The sequence below is a fragment of the Topomyia yanbarensis genome, chromosome 2 (assembly GCF_030247195.1).
Source record: "Topomyia yanbarensis strain Yona2022 chromosome 2, ASM3024719v1, whole genome shotgun sequence".
Taxonomy (NCBI): domain Eukaryota; kingdom Metazoa; phylum Arthropoda; class Insecta; order Diptera; family Culicidae; genus Topomyia; species Topomyia yanbarensis.
In genome coordinates this window covers 36,890,089-36,907,778 of record NC_080671.1, presented here as the reverse complement: position 1 = coordinate 36,907,778, position 17,690 = coordinate 36,890,089, and the positions used below count along the sequence as shown (strand labels likewise).

General features: G+C 38.3%; 1 protein-coding gene across 1 annotated transcript; it reads right to left on the bottom strand.

Moving 5' to 3' along the window:
* Window positions 1–11,942: 11,942 nt before the first annotated feature.
* LOC131679434 (uncharacterized) lies at window positions 11,943–13,727 on the bottom strand. The gene is made up of 3 exons (XM_058960164.1): window positions 12,457–13,727; window positions 12,086–12,407; window positions 11,943–12,017 (listed from the first exon to the last, which is right to left on the bottom strand). The coding sequence occupies exons 1-3, from the start codon at window positions 13,725–13,727 to the stop codon at window positions 11,943–11,945; spliced, it is 1,668 nt and encodes a 555-aa protein (XP_058816147.1).
* Window positions 13,728–17,690: the final 3,963 nt, after the last annotated feature.

Genomic DNA, 17,690 nt, shown 5'->3' with positions numbered 1-17,690 from the left:
ACTACCAAGGGTCAATTAATGAAAAACCAAATTTTTAATATAACTTTATCAGTTTTCATTTTTCCCTCCCCAAGGTTTAGGGGTTTGACGGTATTGCAAACATCATCAAGCATCAATTGCTTTAAGATGGGTACTGCATTACGCCTCGATAGTGGTGCATCGAGGAGACCGAGAGGGCTTATGCGCCTTTTTTATGTTATATGCCTCTTCATACTCCGCACCAGCGCATACCAACACTAAACCACTGGTCTATGGACGGTGGCGTGGCCGACTGGCGGATCGACGTAGATTGACTTTTGCTGTGTGCCATGTTTGCAAATATTGTTCTATTGGTGGTATTCGTGGACGGGGCTCACGGAGGGAGTCATTATGTGTCCATTTATCGGTCGACTTCGTCATCGTGCATATACCAATTAAATTAATTTAATAAAGTAGAATAAGTAGAAACCTATTAGTTGTAGCTTTGTGATAATCGTTGTTTTTCGTACTAGTGTACAACTGTTATGTGCTAGTCGTATGTGAATCTATGTATGTATTCGTCTGAGTATTTGTGACAGTTGGGTCAGGGAATGGATGCAGAACTGACGTATATGATAGAATAGTGGCTAATTCTTCTGGTGATCAATCTGAGCATTTAGTTCTATTCATTGGGGAAAGTCGGGCTGGATAAATTAGGGTAAAATAAATTTACCGACGCACGTAGGTCATTCATTCCCGGCCAGCATAGCATGATGAAAGTCTAACAGCATGCAATTGTCGGTAATGATAAATATACAACATTTGCTGCATTTAGACGAGTTTGATTGCATGTTACATGTGTTTTTCTATTCTACTTCATTGGTCTGTTTCTTCTGTGCATCTATTAGTTTGCTTTTCCATTATTTATGTATACCAAAATAGTATTGTTCAATTTATACACTTCTAGTCAAGCTCTTTGCATCTTTTTTTCTTTATTCAGCATGTTATGATTCCTTTTATTAGTATATCTCTGCTATACGCTATCTATACTCATATAGGTACAAACGCTCGTGGCCTTCGCGATAACACAAAACTGGCCACAAATGCGACCATGCAATTGCAATAATCCACATATACTTACGCCCGCGATTTCGCCTACATGAAAACACCCCGGTAATTAAGTAAACGTGGCATCTTTAAACTTCCATGCGCGGTCTCAAACATTAACCCACCACTCGCGCGATCATGACACGGTCACGTCCGAAAGTTTTACCAGCCTGGACTAATGCCTTCAGTTGAACCAATCAAAAAAGTGACACTCATATTCACTAAACAACACGTTCCATGGTGACATGACCTAGAACACAAGTGATATGGGGAAACGGACTACTATCTGTATCATACACTAAAAATAAGCTTCAGATTCACGGTCCGCGCACGATCAAACAAAAATACACAATCCGTCATTATAAAATCGAAGTTATACACGTGAAGTCACATAAACGTGACAAACACGTTAATATACAAATGCTTGAGCCCTTCGCTATCATCCCCGGCATCTACATCGGCGATCTAGTAAACATGATCGCATCCGAGTGATAAAGTGAATGTCTCAGCTCCTATAAATTTTCAAACGCGGTCTCAAGCGTGAACCTAAAAACTCCCGCACTCGCACTATCATGAATCGGTCACTTCCGGATGTTTCAATCCTTGATATCAGCAGACTATGTCCATGCCTTCAATTGGATCAATTAAAAAAAGAAAGCTCTCATATCCACTGGACCCCACGTTACATGGCGACATGACCGAGGACTCTAGTGATATGGGGTAACTTACTCCCTGTCAGAATGTGAATTGTACACCAAAAACTATCAGAATGAAGGTCCGCGTGACCATCCAAGAACGCACGCGTATATAGAAAATGCCACACGGTTACAAAATCCAGTGTTGTACACGCGAAGTCACATGAATGCGAGCACACGTGACAGACACGTTAACAATGATTAACAACGCACACCTACGTTCGCGATCGTGCAAACTTAATAACACCCTGGTAATAAGGAGAACGTTTTAGCGCTCGCGAAGTTTCAAACGCTGTCTCAAACACGAACCTACAAACGTCCGTTTTCGCGCGCTCATGAATCGGTCACGTCCGGAAACCATTACTCTCTGTCCTAATAACTTAGGTCCATACATTCAGTAGGACCAAAAAATAAATAAAGCACATATCCACTAGACAACACGTTCCATGGCGATTTCAGCGGGCACTCTAGTGATATAGAAGATCTCACACTATTTTAGCATCTTAGAAGTACACCAAAAAATAAAGTATTGGACTCACGGTCCGTGCGCGATTTTCCAAGAACACATGCGAATATGCGAAAGGCACACGGTTATAAAATAGAATTTATACACGCGAAGTTACATACACGTTAGCACACGAGACATACAAACGCACACGCGATCGAAGACGTTAACTACAAATGCTCGAGCTCTTCGCGATGATACACGTGATCGCGAGTCCCTACGCCTGCACATACCAAAACCGTACAATGAATATCACATTCAGAATCACGGCCCGCTACAATTGGCCTAATGCAGTGTTTTATTGGGCGACATTGCCTGTCTCGTCTGCAAATTGTAGTATGTGATTCTGACGGGGAGCTCTTCCGAGAATCTAGCTCTACAGCTCCAGTAGGACAAATCTCGAAAAAAAACTTTATCAGTTTTCATTTTTTTCTAATCCTTTAAACATTTTTCAGAGTTTTTGAAGACGAACATTTTCTTCTAATACACCAAAACTCTGGCGTCTATAATTAAAACGCTACAAGTATTTATAGTAAAAATAAAAATTTTTTGAAATCAATTTTGTGAAATTTTAAAAAATATCGTTCTCGCCATTTTTGTTCAATTATATTTCGAATCATGATTTTATATGTGGTCGATAAGGAATTGGTATTCCAAAGAACCTCATTTTTGGCGAAAAATTGCTGCAATGAATTCTGGACCAATCACGTTTATACGTTAAAACAGGATCATGAACAAACATCATGTGTTTCATAGTTATGTTCAATTTCCCTTTAGTAACGCCAGCATAATTAGTGGAAATATTGGTTTTTGTTTCGTGAACCGCCACGGTTTCCGCCCTATCACTATCAAATCGATTTTCTATGCATGAACTAGTTCACAACTTTATGAACATTATTCATAAAACCAAAGATTAACTCATGATGTTATTCCTATATTTAGGAACATTAGTTCACAAAACCCAAACATTCTGGATATCTTGTCGTGAACTATTTCACGAAACTCGAAATTTTATTCATGAATCTTTTCAATCCTGATTCCTGATTCATGATTCCTAAGATATTAGTCACGATCCGATATCCGTGCTCGTTAAATAATTTATAAAGTCATGAAATATTATTCATGAAATCGTGAATTGGTTCATGATTCCTAGTACAATAGTCACGATGACCATGCTTGCCCGTGAAATAAATCACAAAATTACAAAATATTATTCATGTATTCGTGAACTAGCTCATGAATCCTAGTATAATAGCAACGACTCGTGCTCGTGAAATAGTTCACAAAATGATCAAATATTATTCATGTATTCGTTCTTAACCGTTATGTGTCCGATGCGATACCCGGGTACCTTTTTGGGTTTCAATTAATGAAATTCCCATGTTTTATCCATAGCTGGAAATTGAAACTTTGCGACGTCGTAGAACTTCAGTAAGTCAAACTTTTGGGTTAATAATATTGTTGATGTAGTAAGGGGGAGTGAGGAGGGGCTCCTGATTTTTTTTACCCGGGTACCAACAAAACTGAAATGCTAATAGCTAAGATAATTTCCAACCGATTTTGATACTTTTTGGTGTTTTGGATTCGGGAAATCATCCACTTTTAGAATTGGTAAAAATGAATCGGGTTACTTCATTCGGTTCCCGAAAATCCGGATTTCTGGAAGCATGTTCCAGTGCTTGAATACTGGCTGTATCTCGTGGTTTTGGAACCATTTGGTGATTTGATTCCGGAACGGATATTCCGGAGCAGGTTCCCGTAGGGCCGTGAGTGGCCATTCCATTCCAATTCCATTTTTCAAACTTCCATAGGGTCCCGTAACAACAAATAACAGCCTTCGGAGACAATTTGAAGAGTTTTGATACTCATATTGCTAGGACAATAATAAAATTTACAAATCATACCCTAGCATCCGCGCCTCTACATCTTACACTCCAGGACGTACCGCCTATGAAGTTTTCGAGCCACGCGCCCACCGTGTGTTACAATTATAAGCGGGCCGACTATAGCAGCATTTTGAATATTTTACAAAGTATTAACTGGGATTCTGTGCTAAGCAAGGATGATGTGAACTCCGCCGCTGAAACGTTCTGCCATATAATGAGCTACCTTATCGATCGTTATGTCCCAAAGTGTAATCAACGAAGTGATCAATCCCCCTGGCAGACAGCCGAGCTACGTCAGCTAAAAACTGCGAAAAGAGCAGCATTACGAAAGTTTACCAAACGCCGTACCTTGTCACTGAGAGCTTATTATGTAAGGCTTAATAACGATTTTAAAAAACTGAACAGTTTTTGTTTTTCAAACTACAAACGAAAAATGCAACGTAAGCTTAAGTCGGATCCTAAATCGTTTTGGAGATACGTCAATGAGCAGCGGAAAGAAACCGGTTTACCTTCTACAATGTTTTTGAATGGTGAAGTTGGGCATGATTCACAAGCCATATGCAAATTGTTCGCCTCTAAATTTGCGAGTGTGTTCATCAGTGAGACTCTGTCCTCGCAGCAGATTTACGTTGCAGCTAGCGGCGTGGCCCAACTCGAACGGTCAGTGAGTGAGATTCGTGTGGAGCACTCGGATATTGTATCAGCAGCATCCAAGCTTAAAGCATCGTCATCTCCTGGGCCAGATGGTGTTCCTGCTGTGTTTTTGAAAAAGTGTATATCTGGTTTGGTAGAACCACTCTGTCAACTATTCAAAATGTCACTGACAACCGCGATTTTTCCTCAATTGTGGAAAGCAGCTTTCATCTTTCCTGCCCACAAAAAAGGTGACAAGAGAAACATTGACAATTATCGAGGAATTTCTGCGCTCTGTGCCATTTCCAAGCTCTTTGAGTTAGTCGTGGTGGAGTCAGTGTTTTTTCACTATAAGGAATATATTTCTAAAGACCAACACGGATTCATGCCGAATTGATCTACGTCGACGAATCTACTATCTCTAACCTCTTTTGTGTCCGAAGGGTTCGATGCGAATCAACAAACTGATGTTATACACCCAAAACAGACCCTGTAAGAATCGCTTACACTAATGCAATAAATACGAGCGAAAATTGCAAGCGTTCTGGTAATGTGCGAAAATTGCAAGAAGAAAAAACGAAGTTTGCCTATGTATTAGCGATAAATGTGTATTAGTGACGCATGTGTTAGAAAAAAGTCAGCTGGCATTGAAAAATAAGCCCCACACGGGGAGGTCACTAACCAACACTTACACTTAATCCATGCAACCATGCTATCATATAATTATAAATGGATAAAAGTCGTATATAAACACTTGGATGATTTCACGATTAATGAAAAAAGTAAAGGACGCACCCAGATTTGAACTCACGTCCTTGCGCATCGTAGCACTGACTATACGCACTGTTCTATCTTTCCACATGTTGAGAGAGCGTTAAAACTCGTACAATCAGCACATCCGCAATTTGATGTTATCTCGTGTGTAATGAATAACACAAAACTGCGTTTTATGATGTTGGTGAGGAATGAGTAAAAAGCAGACGGAAAATGAAAGCTTGCCTTGCGTTGCTATACCAACCAGCATAGGCATGTGAATGTGGTGGTAATCCTTTGACAGTGTGTTGAAGAAACGTATGGACGTAAAGCGAGAGATGAAGTGATTTTATATGCTTTCAACAATCGAAAGCGGCGTTAACTGCAAAATTGCAAGCGATGCTAACATTATTTGCAAGTGATTGTCACTTGCAATTATTGCAAGAGATTTTTGTTTTGGGTGTATATACTGACTTATCTGCAGCTTTCGACAAAATCAATCACGATATCGCAGTCGCTAAATTGGAAAAACTTGGCTTCAGTGGATCACTCCTGCGATGGTTTCAATACTATCTCGTTGGCCGCCAACTCAGTGTGAACATAGGTGATGCATACTCCAAACTGTTCTCCGCAACGTCTGGTATTCCGTAAGGAAGTCATCTCGGACCATTTATATTCACTCTCTATTTCAATGATGTAAACTATCAGCTGCAAGGACCACGGTTGTCGTATGCAGATGATCTAAAAATTTTCGAACGGACGCACAATATTTGCAGCAGCAAGTCGACACTTTCAGCAGATGATGTGAAAACAACCGAATGATTCTGAATCCGGCGAAATGTTCTGTGATATCGTTCTCCAGAAAAAAAGATCCCATTGAGTTTGAATATAACTTGTCTGGAGCTCTTGTTTCCCGGGTAAGCTGCGTTAAGGATCTTGGAGTGCTGTTAGATTCGAAACTTATATTTAAGAATCACATTTCGTATGTTGTTGGTAAAGCATCGCGAAGCCTAGGCTTCATTTTCCGTACGGCTAAATCCTTTACAGACATTTACTGTCTCTAAAGCCTATACTGCTCTTTAGTGCGCTCTACGCTGGAGTATTTTTCGGCGGTCTGGAACCCGAATTACATGAACAGCAGCGATCGAATTGAAGGCGTTCAACGAAAATTTATACGGTATGCTCTTCGACGCCTGCCTTGGCGCGATCCTGTTCGTCTACCAAGCTACGAGAGTCGGTGTCAACTCATCCAGTTCGATACTCTCCAGCGTCGTAGAGAAACTGCAAGAGCCTTATTCATCTCTGATCTTCTGTCAGGACGCATCGATTCTCCAGATTTACTAGAGCGAGTTAACATCCAAGCAAGGTCCAGAACGTTACGCGGAAACGTTCTTCTGAGAATGCCGTTTCGACGAACTATTCAAACAGCTAATGCCGCTATCACGGGACTACAACGCCTCTTCAATCGTGTGTCGCACCTGTTCGACTTTCATTTGTCTCGAATATCATTAAGAAATCGATTCCTGCAGTTTTTTAGATGTAATTAGTTTAAGTTTCCATCATTGGGGCCGAGTACGGCCTGTTGATGTGCGTGATAAATAAATTAAATAAATCTTTCGAGCACTGGAATTGGAATCCGGATTACCAAGAACCAAATCCATTCATCCAGTTCAATTTTACAAAATCAAAAAGTGGACGAGCTCCTGAATCCAAAACATCTAAAAGTGTCCAAATCGGTTAAAGGAAGCCATAGTTATGAGCATTTCAGTTTGTGGGTACCCGGGTACCCTCGTTGGCCTGTTAAAGGTGTTTTTTGTTGAACACATAACGGTTAATATATTCTTCACGATCCAATATCCGTGCTCGAAAAATTGTTCACAAAACTATTAGTTATTTTTTTCATGTATCCATGAACTGGTTCATGATACCTAGTATAATAGTCACAACTTTCCATTCGTGATCGTCATATAGTTCACGTTATCATAAAGTATTATTCATGTATTCGTGAGCTTGGTGAACTTGATTCCAAATACAATGGTCACGTCTGACCAATCGTTCTTCTGAAATAGTTTATAAAATCATGAACTATTTATTATTCATGGATTCGTGAACTAGTTTATGATTCCTAGCACATGATTTACGACCTATTTTGTGTGCTTGTAATATCTATACATATAAAAGTCAATGTTTGTATGTATATGATTTATGGACTCTCAAACGGCTTCACCGATTGCCGTCAAAATTTATACATAGTAGGCATTTGTTATGGAGCGTGTTTGTGTGCTATTGGTTGAGCATTATGTGCCCGCCAGATGGCGCTTTGGAACAAATTGTGTTTTCCTCCTATTTCGTTGAAAATCGCAGCAACGCGCGATGGGTATTAGCTAGTTTTGAATATATTTTTAATTATTTTCAATTTCATGCAACATGGTAATGAAATTTTCACGTGAACTATTTCACAAAATTTGGACTATTCGTAGAATCATTGTTTTATACCCTTTTTCATGAAATGTCCAGCTGCTAGTGTCCAGTAATAGGCACGAGCAGTAGATATGAGGAAACCATCAGGACCTCGAAGATCTTTATTTATTTGATAAGGTTCAGTGTGGTATCTGGACAGTAGGGCATTGCAAAAAAAAATTTTTTTGAATCCTCAAAGCCCCCCTCTCTCATTTTGTGACAAATGTCAAAGTAAGGTCAGATGCCAAATTTCACATCATTTGAACAATTTTAGACCCCCGCTCACTTCGCTTGAAATTTTGCTATAACTTTTGAAGTAGCAATCAGAAAATTACAATTTATACTTTTTTGAAAGGAAATAATCTTAGTATTTGAATGAAGATATTTTTGTTTTTAGGAAAATACGGGTAAGTGGGGTACTGGGTCATTTTGGACCCAAAATCCCATATTTTTAATGATTTTTCTGCTCCGTGATGCAAATCATACATATTTTGTAGTTTTTCTAATGTGAAAAAATCTCAGAAATCGATCGGAACCCTTTTGACCTTAGACCGAATACGAGAAGTTGGGGTTATGGGGCTTTTTGTCATTCATATTAAATTTTATCATTTTCTCATGCATATATCTCTTTTATTCTTCAATCAATTTTCATAAAATGTAACTTGTTGAACGTGTAAAATTCTGAGGAATAAAACAAAAATAAAAACGTTAAAGGTAAAATTCAGAAACATCAAACTTTTTGATATATACTCTACAAATCTCATTTTTTTTCACCTAATACCTCAACTTCTCCTATTTTTCCAGCAATGAAACTTTTCTCATGTGATCCCTTAGCATATTTTACACTAAAAGTAGTAAATTAAATAAGAATTTTGTTGTTAAATGGAGTTAATATGTGCGATTTTATGATAAAAATGTGAAATCGACACTATATGTCAGATAATTTGATGTTCCTGAATTTTACCGGTAACGAATCTATTTTTGTTATAATCCTAAAGATTTTACACGTTCAACAAGGTATAGTTTATGAAAATTGAGTGAAGAATAATAGAGATATATTCACGAGAAAATGATGAAGTTTAATATGAATGACAAAAGGCCATATAACCCCAACTTCTCGTATTTGGACAAAGGTCAAAAAGGCTCCGATCGATTTTTGAGAATTAGAATTTTATTTTATTTAACATTAGAAAAAACTACAAAATATGTAGGATTTGCATCACAGAGCAGAAAAATCATTAAAAATAGGGGATTTTGGGGCCAAAATGACCCGGTACCCCACTTTCCCGTATTTTCCTAGAAACAAAAGAATCTCCATTCAAATACTAAGATTATTTTCTTCCAAAAGAGGTATAAATTGTAATTTTCTGATTGCTACTTCAAAAGTAATAGCATTTAATGTATGTTTCCTCCATATTTTCCCATAGTACCAATTTCAAAAAATTTCAAGCGAAGTGGGCGGGGGTCTAAAATTGTCCAAATGATGTGAAATTTGGCATCTGAGCTTACTTTGACATTTGTCACAATATGAGAGGGGGGGGGGGCTTTGAGAAATCAAAAAAAAAAAATTTTTTTGCGATGCCCTACCTGACAGAAGTGAAAACTGGGATGAGATCTACAAATTGTGTTCATGATATATTCCATAGAATAAAACTGCTGATATCGTGAACAAAGGTCACATTACTCAACGTGTCAACTTCGAAGGCAAGCTCTAGAATAAAATATCACGATAACGTAAACAGAAATTGCGAAATCGTGACTAAGAAATGATGAACATGAATCAAACTTGTGACAAAAATGTCAACAATCGTGACTAAGATCCTGAAATCATGATGATAAATCCCGCCAGTCTGACAGGAAAATCCGGTAGTAAACTCATAAAAAAGATAGCAAGGTAATGTGATGAGAAATCAGAAAAAAGCTCCTGAACATCATACGACTGGCGGCTGTGTATTCTCAAATTATGAACAAGAATCGTAACAAAAACTAAATTTGTCCAGGGAACAACAACAGTAACCCAACCAAACATTCGAATGTAACGCCATGTATATATTTAGAGTGAACTATTTTTTTCGAAAACATAAATAGTTTCATGAATACGAGAGTTATTATTCACAATTTCAGGAACTAGGTCACGATTTTCGTAAATCGTTCAGTTCACGAAATCATGAATTCATGAATTTATGAACGGGTTTTTTTTCCGTGTAGATATGTGGTGCCGTGGTACAAAATATCCGCCTTAAGACAACCTTCAAGTTGTCTGAAGACTGCTTTTGTTTTAAATCAATATCGAAAAAGTTATTTGAATAAAATCGTTTTTCTAAAAACACTAGGAATGACCCTAACCTTTAATTATACATTTGTTGTAAAATGAAGAGATGGAGATAGAGCTTACATGTCTTCAGCAAATTTTCTAAAACTTGTTATTCTACAACTGCATTGAAGATTGTATGGCTCTATTTAGAACGATTAAAAAGTTGTTGTTTTAACAAAAAGGGGGCTCCCAAACTTGCATTCTGGACCACTGTGCACTGCAAAGAGCATGTAACGTGTATGTGAAACAAGCGCAAACTGTTACCTCCGGTACTTTCAGTATCAGCCAAACTCTACCGCAAAGTATAAAATCCGCATCATTCAACTGCTAATCTGATTGCCCATATTTAATCCTTGGATGCTTCCTAGAAAACCGTACCTTATCTAGCAATATGTCGCGCCCATTCTCCGATGTCACAAACAACCCGAGGCACAGCAGAAATTATGTCCTATCTGCACGTAACACCTTGCCACGCAAGCTCAGCCCCTGTCGTATAATCCAAAGTGCAGTAACAAAATGCCGCTGGTTATCTCATTCCTATAATCTTCAAACACGTTTTTCGCCTCTAATTCGAGCACGCATCAAATCTGATGAATTGAATGCAGAACCAACAGACCACCACGCGTCACTTATGTGGCCCAGATTTGATTACCCTTCTCTGTATTGTAGCCTGTAATACGCACTGGCCAGAATTCGACCTACAAAACAACCATCAGAGCAAATACTGTCAAGCAGAGTCAACGAGGTCACGGTCCCTCTAATTTTTCGCATCTTTTTCCTACAGAACTGCAAAAATAAACCCCGCAAAACACTTGAGGACAGCAGGCAAAATCCTGCCATGGCACAGAAGTGGCTTATATCAATATTGATTTTGCGGATTGTGAACTTTTGGTAGTTTTCAACTTTGCCTGGTTTAATTTTTAATCAGATCCGACGAGCTAGCGAGAGAAAAAAAAATGTACCCGCTCAACGTAGATTAAATTTTTCAGCTGCATTGAGCATGAGTTGTAATTGAAACTATGAATCAAATTATTAAACGTTGATTCGAAGCTACCGGAGCGCGCGGGTAAGACCTTGCAGCGGCGAGCCAGCAAACGACCCGGGGATCAAATACACCGAGCCTTCTATTGCACAGGAGCTGGGGGAAGTACAAAGCGGATTGAAAAAAATGAAAATAATCACGAGATCCTGCGCGCATAAAGCGCGGATTCCGATCCCGACCCGTTCGTTTATACGGAGTGCAACAACTGACTGTGGCAAGAGGAAAAGTTGAATCGCGAGATTTGAGCACGTGCGCACGCGTTTTGGGGGGTGAAATATTGTATGCTGTTTATGCTGCACCGAACTCCGATACGCTCTCTTCTCGGTGGTAGGTCATTAGAAGAAAATTAATCTGTAAATTATGATCGCTCTTAATCCGGAATTATGTGTTTTATTGGCGAGAACTGTTTAGGGATGGAGGAAAACTGACTGGTACCGATATGCAAAGGCGGTTTTTTGTGGAACAAAGGTTTCGGTAATTTTGTTTATTGTTGTCAAAAAAATAAGAATCTAAAATATGTACCTCCCATAGTTACAGCAGTTGGGCTAAAATTTACACACTTCCGGTAATTTGTAAGCTTTCGCTGACTTCAGCCCAGTTGCACACGAGTCATTTCAACGGAGGGTCTTTTATCCATTTTATCCGTCATCAGCTGGTTATTGATCTGTAAACAAAATTAAACTGGATATGTGAACTGAAACAACCCCCCGTCGCATTCCAATCAATACTTACCACCTTTGCAACTTGAATAACATGATCAAGTCGTTCATCGGCTAGCGCTAGCAAAGGCTGTTTCGTTTCTTCCAGAGACTCAGTCAACTTTTCCAAATTCATCTGTATACAGTCTGCCCGCACAAGTGCCAAGATGCCCAGAAACTTCCATAGATTACTTCCACTCTCCGTCGCCTCGTCTATCACCCGCCGAGCAATGATGCGTGTCTCGTCCAGTTTGCTAGCTGCCAGATGGTGACGACACATTTCGTGATACAGAAATGCTCTCTCGATTGCATAACTAGAGTAGGGTATTCGTTTTTCCAGAATCGTAATGCGGTTCCTCAAAATAAATGTTTAGAAAAAAGTCAACAACAAATCGATAAACTCACTTATAAGCGATATATCCGTAATCTGGAGCGGCCGGATCCCGGTAGGTGGACTTGTCGCCAAAAATTGGCACAACAACTTCCTCTTCTCTGATCAGCGGCAAATTGAACAGCAGTAGCAGTCTATCTTTGAGCGGTTCGTCCATCAATGTGGGGGGAACCTGGAAGCTGTCCACAATGGCAAGCCCTGCTAGATTACAGACTTCGTTGACGAACTTGTAGCGATCGGGAAACACGCGTACGGTTTTGATTTGGTAATAGTTCCAAAGTGTGTCACCAATGTATTGCAATAACTCTCGGAGTTTATTACGGCTACGAAGCTCCAGCATGTATTTCAGCTGGTTGTTTGCATCTCGGTAGGTTGTATAACGGAGCTTCAGAATATTACTCAACTCGTACGAATCAGCCTTCTCCGTGGAACCGAATCGTTTCGTACGGTAAGTAGAATATGGAGTCCCGGATTGTAAACTTACAAGAGCCGCATCAACTCTCTTGTAACACTTCTCAATAGTGTCCGACAAAGCCTTGGAGCTCTCCTTTGCCTGAGGTGGATTAACAACCTTCTCCCATGCTCCATCCTTTTGCAGCGATCTCAGAAATAGCAGATCCTTCCATCCCCGGTTCAGATAAATTTGTCCCAGCATCTTGAGATTTTTCTCCTGACGTTTCTTTTCTCTGACGTGTGGATGTTTAATGACCAACTCGGCCACACTGACCGCATCGCACTCACCCCGGTCACGTTTAACTTTCCACCCTGGTCTGGTATCTACCCGGTTAAGTTCACGCTCAGCGGCGATCTTCCTGAGCCGGTGGCGATGCTGGTACAAACAGGGTCCGGCCTGTTCGCCTAAAATATTCTCGTAATTCCGAAAGCCCAACCGGATCTCTTCTTCCATGTCATTTAGCCTGTGTCCAACAAAGTGCCGCTTTTTGTTCGAAGCTACCTTCACATGTTCCTCAAATTCATCCAGCTCGAACAACGTGCGGCATTCCTGCAGCGAGCAGGGAAAATCCATTCCTCGGGGATCGGATTCATCTCGTTCAACGTCGAGTCCCTTGCGGGCACTGATCAACGAATCTTTCAAATCCGAATTTTTGAAGTGAGCAACACTCTTCCGAAAGTGACAGTCTATCGCCCCCGGATTGACCGAAACGGCTTCACCTAGCTTGATGGCAGCCGCGTGGTAGCGTCCCTGCCGGATATAATGACTTCCCTGATCACGGAAGATCACGTGCTGGGCATCTTCCGGCCAGGAGAGCTCCAAGTAGGACATTTTCGCTGTGATTGATTGACACTTAACAGGGTTTTGCGCACTTTGTTCATCGTGGTTACTACGATCGTTGAGTGAAATTTTCATAAAATAAGTCAGTATAGAACCAAATACAAATATGTATTTGTATTTGATAGGACTATCATTCCAGGTACACACCAGCTTATTGTTTGAAAGTCGAACTGAAAACGAAAGCCAAGGTAAATAAACACCTTGCTGAGACTCTACCAAATGCGCCAGAAGACTACGCAACGGTCTTGTTAGTCCAGAATAAACAAAGTACAAGAGAATCCCTTCAAATTTAAAAAAATTTGCGAAAATTATTGCTAGTTTTTTCCTCAGTTTCATAATAACATAATGGGAATGTCGTATCGTGAAAACTGAACTGAAACTGAATTATCACCAAGTACCCGGTTCTAGTTCTAGTATTGCGCCAAATTGAATCTCGGGTTGAAATGTCACATGAGATTTTTGATGTTCCTGGAAGCGTTGAAAACTGCTTGTTTCTTCTCAAATGTCTAAGACCTGGTGCTGTTTACTTCAGTTTTGTGGCAGAGCTTCCTCTTGCTGGTATAATTGGTGGCCTCTCGAGAGAGAAATGTATTTCGACAAAGATCCATTTCCTTGTGATTAGTGCAATACTGCATGCATGTCCAAATCGATAACTACACCATCAATCTCAACTTTGTGAGCGGGCACGTAAACGCGGTTGTTCTTTATAAAAGGCTTGTCGACAGTAACGTTATTTATTTGTTTTAGACAAAATATCACAGTTCTGAGCTTATCTAGACGAACTTTTGAGATATCTGTCACAGCTGAATATTTTTGCGTCTTGCGAAATATTACAATACTTTGGGGACTATCTTTGATCCGAAAGAAGATCGGATATGGTCGAACCAAATCCAAATATGTTAATAATTTGAATTCAGTTTATGTTGATTGAATCTTTCGTGAAATTTTGCATACTTTCTGCATCTGTAATAAGTTTTGTTGTAGGCGTTTGATAAAGTTATAACATATTTGTCGAATGAAGATTCGTCAAATCAAATAATATAGAATGTTTTGAATAGTTGCTCCCTCCGTCGCCTTCGAGCACCTAACGTCAACTGATTCCATAAATATACAGGTCAAGATTTGTAACTAGAATTTACATGGAGTGTACGACAGTCAAACAAGAAGGAAGTAGGGGTATGTGTGCCATTTCGATGTACACCAATTATTTTTTGAAGGTCGAACTGAAAAAGAAAGGCAATGGGTTGCAAAACTGAGACTTCGCCAAGGGCACCAGAACACCATGCTGCGGCGCTGGAAGTAGGCACCCAACTAGTAATGGGATGAATAAAATTTCGAGTCCTGCACGAATGAAACCTCGCATAAACTGAATAAATTATAGAAAAACAGTAAAACAAAACTATAAAAATTAATTAAGCAAAAAATTGGAAAAAAGTTATCAAATTCATATTTTAACCATTAATAAAATAATGTAATCAAATCTGTACAGCTCATTAAATGAAAAATTAGACAACATTACCAACAGTTAAATTATTAAAATAAATTGATAAATTTATTCCAACTAACAAATTGGATGAAATGGTTGACTAAACAAAATTGATAAAATTCATAAAATGAAAAAACTCAATAAAATTTATGACCTGAAAAGAATAATAATATGAATGAAATGAATAAAATGAATAAAATAGAAAAATAAATGTAACCAAGAAAATAAATAAAATACAGTTCTTATGGTAGAGGTGGACGAGTCTGTCTTTGCCGTGAGACATGTTGGTAGACTTGAGTGATTCCTAGTAACACTGTCTAAGCTCGACTCCTGCCAGCAGGAGACGAAAGATTAGTCCGTAAGATTTTAAGCCTGTTTCTAATAACCCTGACCACCTCTAGTTTTCCGATCTGTATATTTCACATCCTTGCTCTCACTTGAGTACTATGACTCCATAATTTTCATAACTTTCGCTACTTAGTAATCTCTAGCTAATTGAATGTCGTTAAAAATCAAAAAAGAAAATGTGGCTGAATATTGGTCGAAATAAAAAAATGAAGAGATAAAATAAATTAAATTAATAATATAAGTAAAATTAATATGGCGGATCCAATTAATAAAATCAATGAAAGGAATATAATTAATTAAAAACAAAACAAAATTAATGGAATTTATGAAATGAATAAAGAAAAAAAAAACAAATTGAACTAAATTAATTGGTTTAAATGAAACATTAAACGATATTGAAAAACCGAAAGACTGAAAAAATTAGATTATTAATCCTTTCATGCACATGTTGTTTGAGGACAACAACGTTTTTAAAAAGCTATAACTTTCGATTGAGGCGAGATTTGCTCACAAAAACAAGTAAGGCTCATTAATTTGAGTATTACCAGCTACAAGGTTCAGCTCTAGAACTGAAGTTATTGCAATTAGTCTGATTGGATTCCGATGGAGCAGTGCTGCCAGGGACAGTTTACGTTGACGACGGAAAATTATTTTTTCATATATCTTCGTTATGGTGCAATATTATTGAAAACTGATAAAACATCAATTTAGACTGTCGTTGGCTACGTCCACGTAATTGGACTACTGTAATTATTCTAGGAGAATTATATTGAGTATTAGAAGGTAAAAATTGACCAGCTTCTAACACTGCTGTGGAAGCACCCATCTTTATGAAAATAGGCTTTTCGTGTTTCTTGACCCCACCGTTTTCAAGGAAAAATAGTTTTGAAACCATGCATGCACTAGAAAAAAGTTGGGCATGAAAGGGTTAAAATGAATAAACAGAATAAAATGTATGAACTGCAAAATAAGAATAAAACGCATAAAATGAAAACAGTGAAGAAAATAAGTTATATGGAAATATGATTAAAATGCATGAAATGAATAAACTAAACAGAATGAATCCAACGAATGAAACGAATAAAATAGAATGAATGAACCCAATGAATAAAAGGCTTGAAAGGAATACTGAATGTAATAATTGAGTAAAACGAAATCATCATATATTTAAAATTTGTCAAGCATTCAAAATGCACAAAACGAATAAAATCCATGAAATGAAAAAAATGAAAAAACGAGTGCAAAGAAGAAAATTTAAAAAAATGATTTAAATAAAGTAAACGAATAAAATGAATTGTATGAAGTTACGTAATATTTGTGAAAAATATTTGAAAAAACGGCTAATTAATATACAATGTACTTTCTAGTGTTTCCAGCTTTTTTATTTCCACCTTCTCGTTCTTCTTTTCTTGCCGGCGTCATATGATTCATGAATGAGCCAGGTAGATATTTCAAAGTATTCATTTTTATTGAAATAAATAGAAGGGAGTGTGTCTGGGCTACGATGGCGATTATATTATTGTCGTTAGCGGTGTTTTTCGATTACAATGTAGTCTCTTTCCAGCCATCCTTATAGTTTGCGAATTGTTTCGTTCGGAATTCTTGTTCCGGAGATATGGATCAATGAGTCCAACAACCTTTTAAAAAAATGGTTCAAACTATTGGAATAAGTATTTAAATTCTTGGAAAAAAACAATTGACCATCGACACTGTCCCTTGACATATGAACTGCTTTTCAGGCTTGACCATTCATAAAATTAGAAGTCTTAATTTTTTGCTAATAATGTTTTTAGTTTCATTGATCATGAAAAAGATACCTTGCAGGTTTCAGTGTCATTTCTTCCTACACAATAATGTGTATAACAAAATAGTCAGATCAACTACCTGTCCAATCCATAAACACTGATTGTAATCCTCGCTAATTTACTTGTAGAATACGGAGCATTCAAAGAAACGTGTACTGAATTATGCACCGCCTCGCTACTCTTTGCGACTACCATTGAAACTTCCTAGAAGCGTTCTCAGCATAGAGCAAACATGGGCCACTAAAACCATCGTAGCGGTTAGAAGAAATATTATACTTGCATCCCCCATCCTGCGAGGAATGTCTCTTTTCAAAT

Excerpts from the sequence above, each read along its gene's own strand:
- LOC131679434 (XM_058960164.1), bottom strand. The coding sequence starts at position 13,727 with ATGTCCTACTTGGAGCTCTCCTGGCCGGAAGATGCCCAGCACGTGATC. Across the intron at positions 12,408-12,456 it reads TACGGATATATCGCTTATAA|GAACCGCATTACGATTCTGG; the intron begins GTGAGTTTATCG and ends ATTTATTTTGAG. Across the intron at positions 12,018-12,085 it reads TTATTCAAGTTGCAAAGGTG|ATCAATAACCAGCTGATGAC; the intron begins GTAAGTATTGAT and ends TTTTGTTTACAG.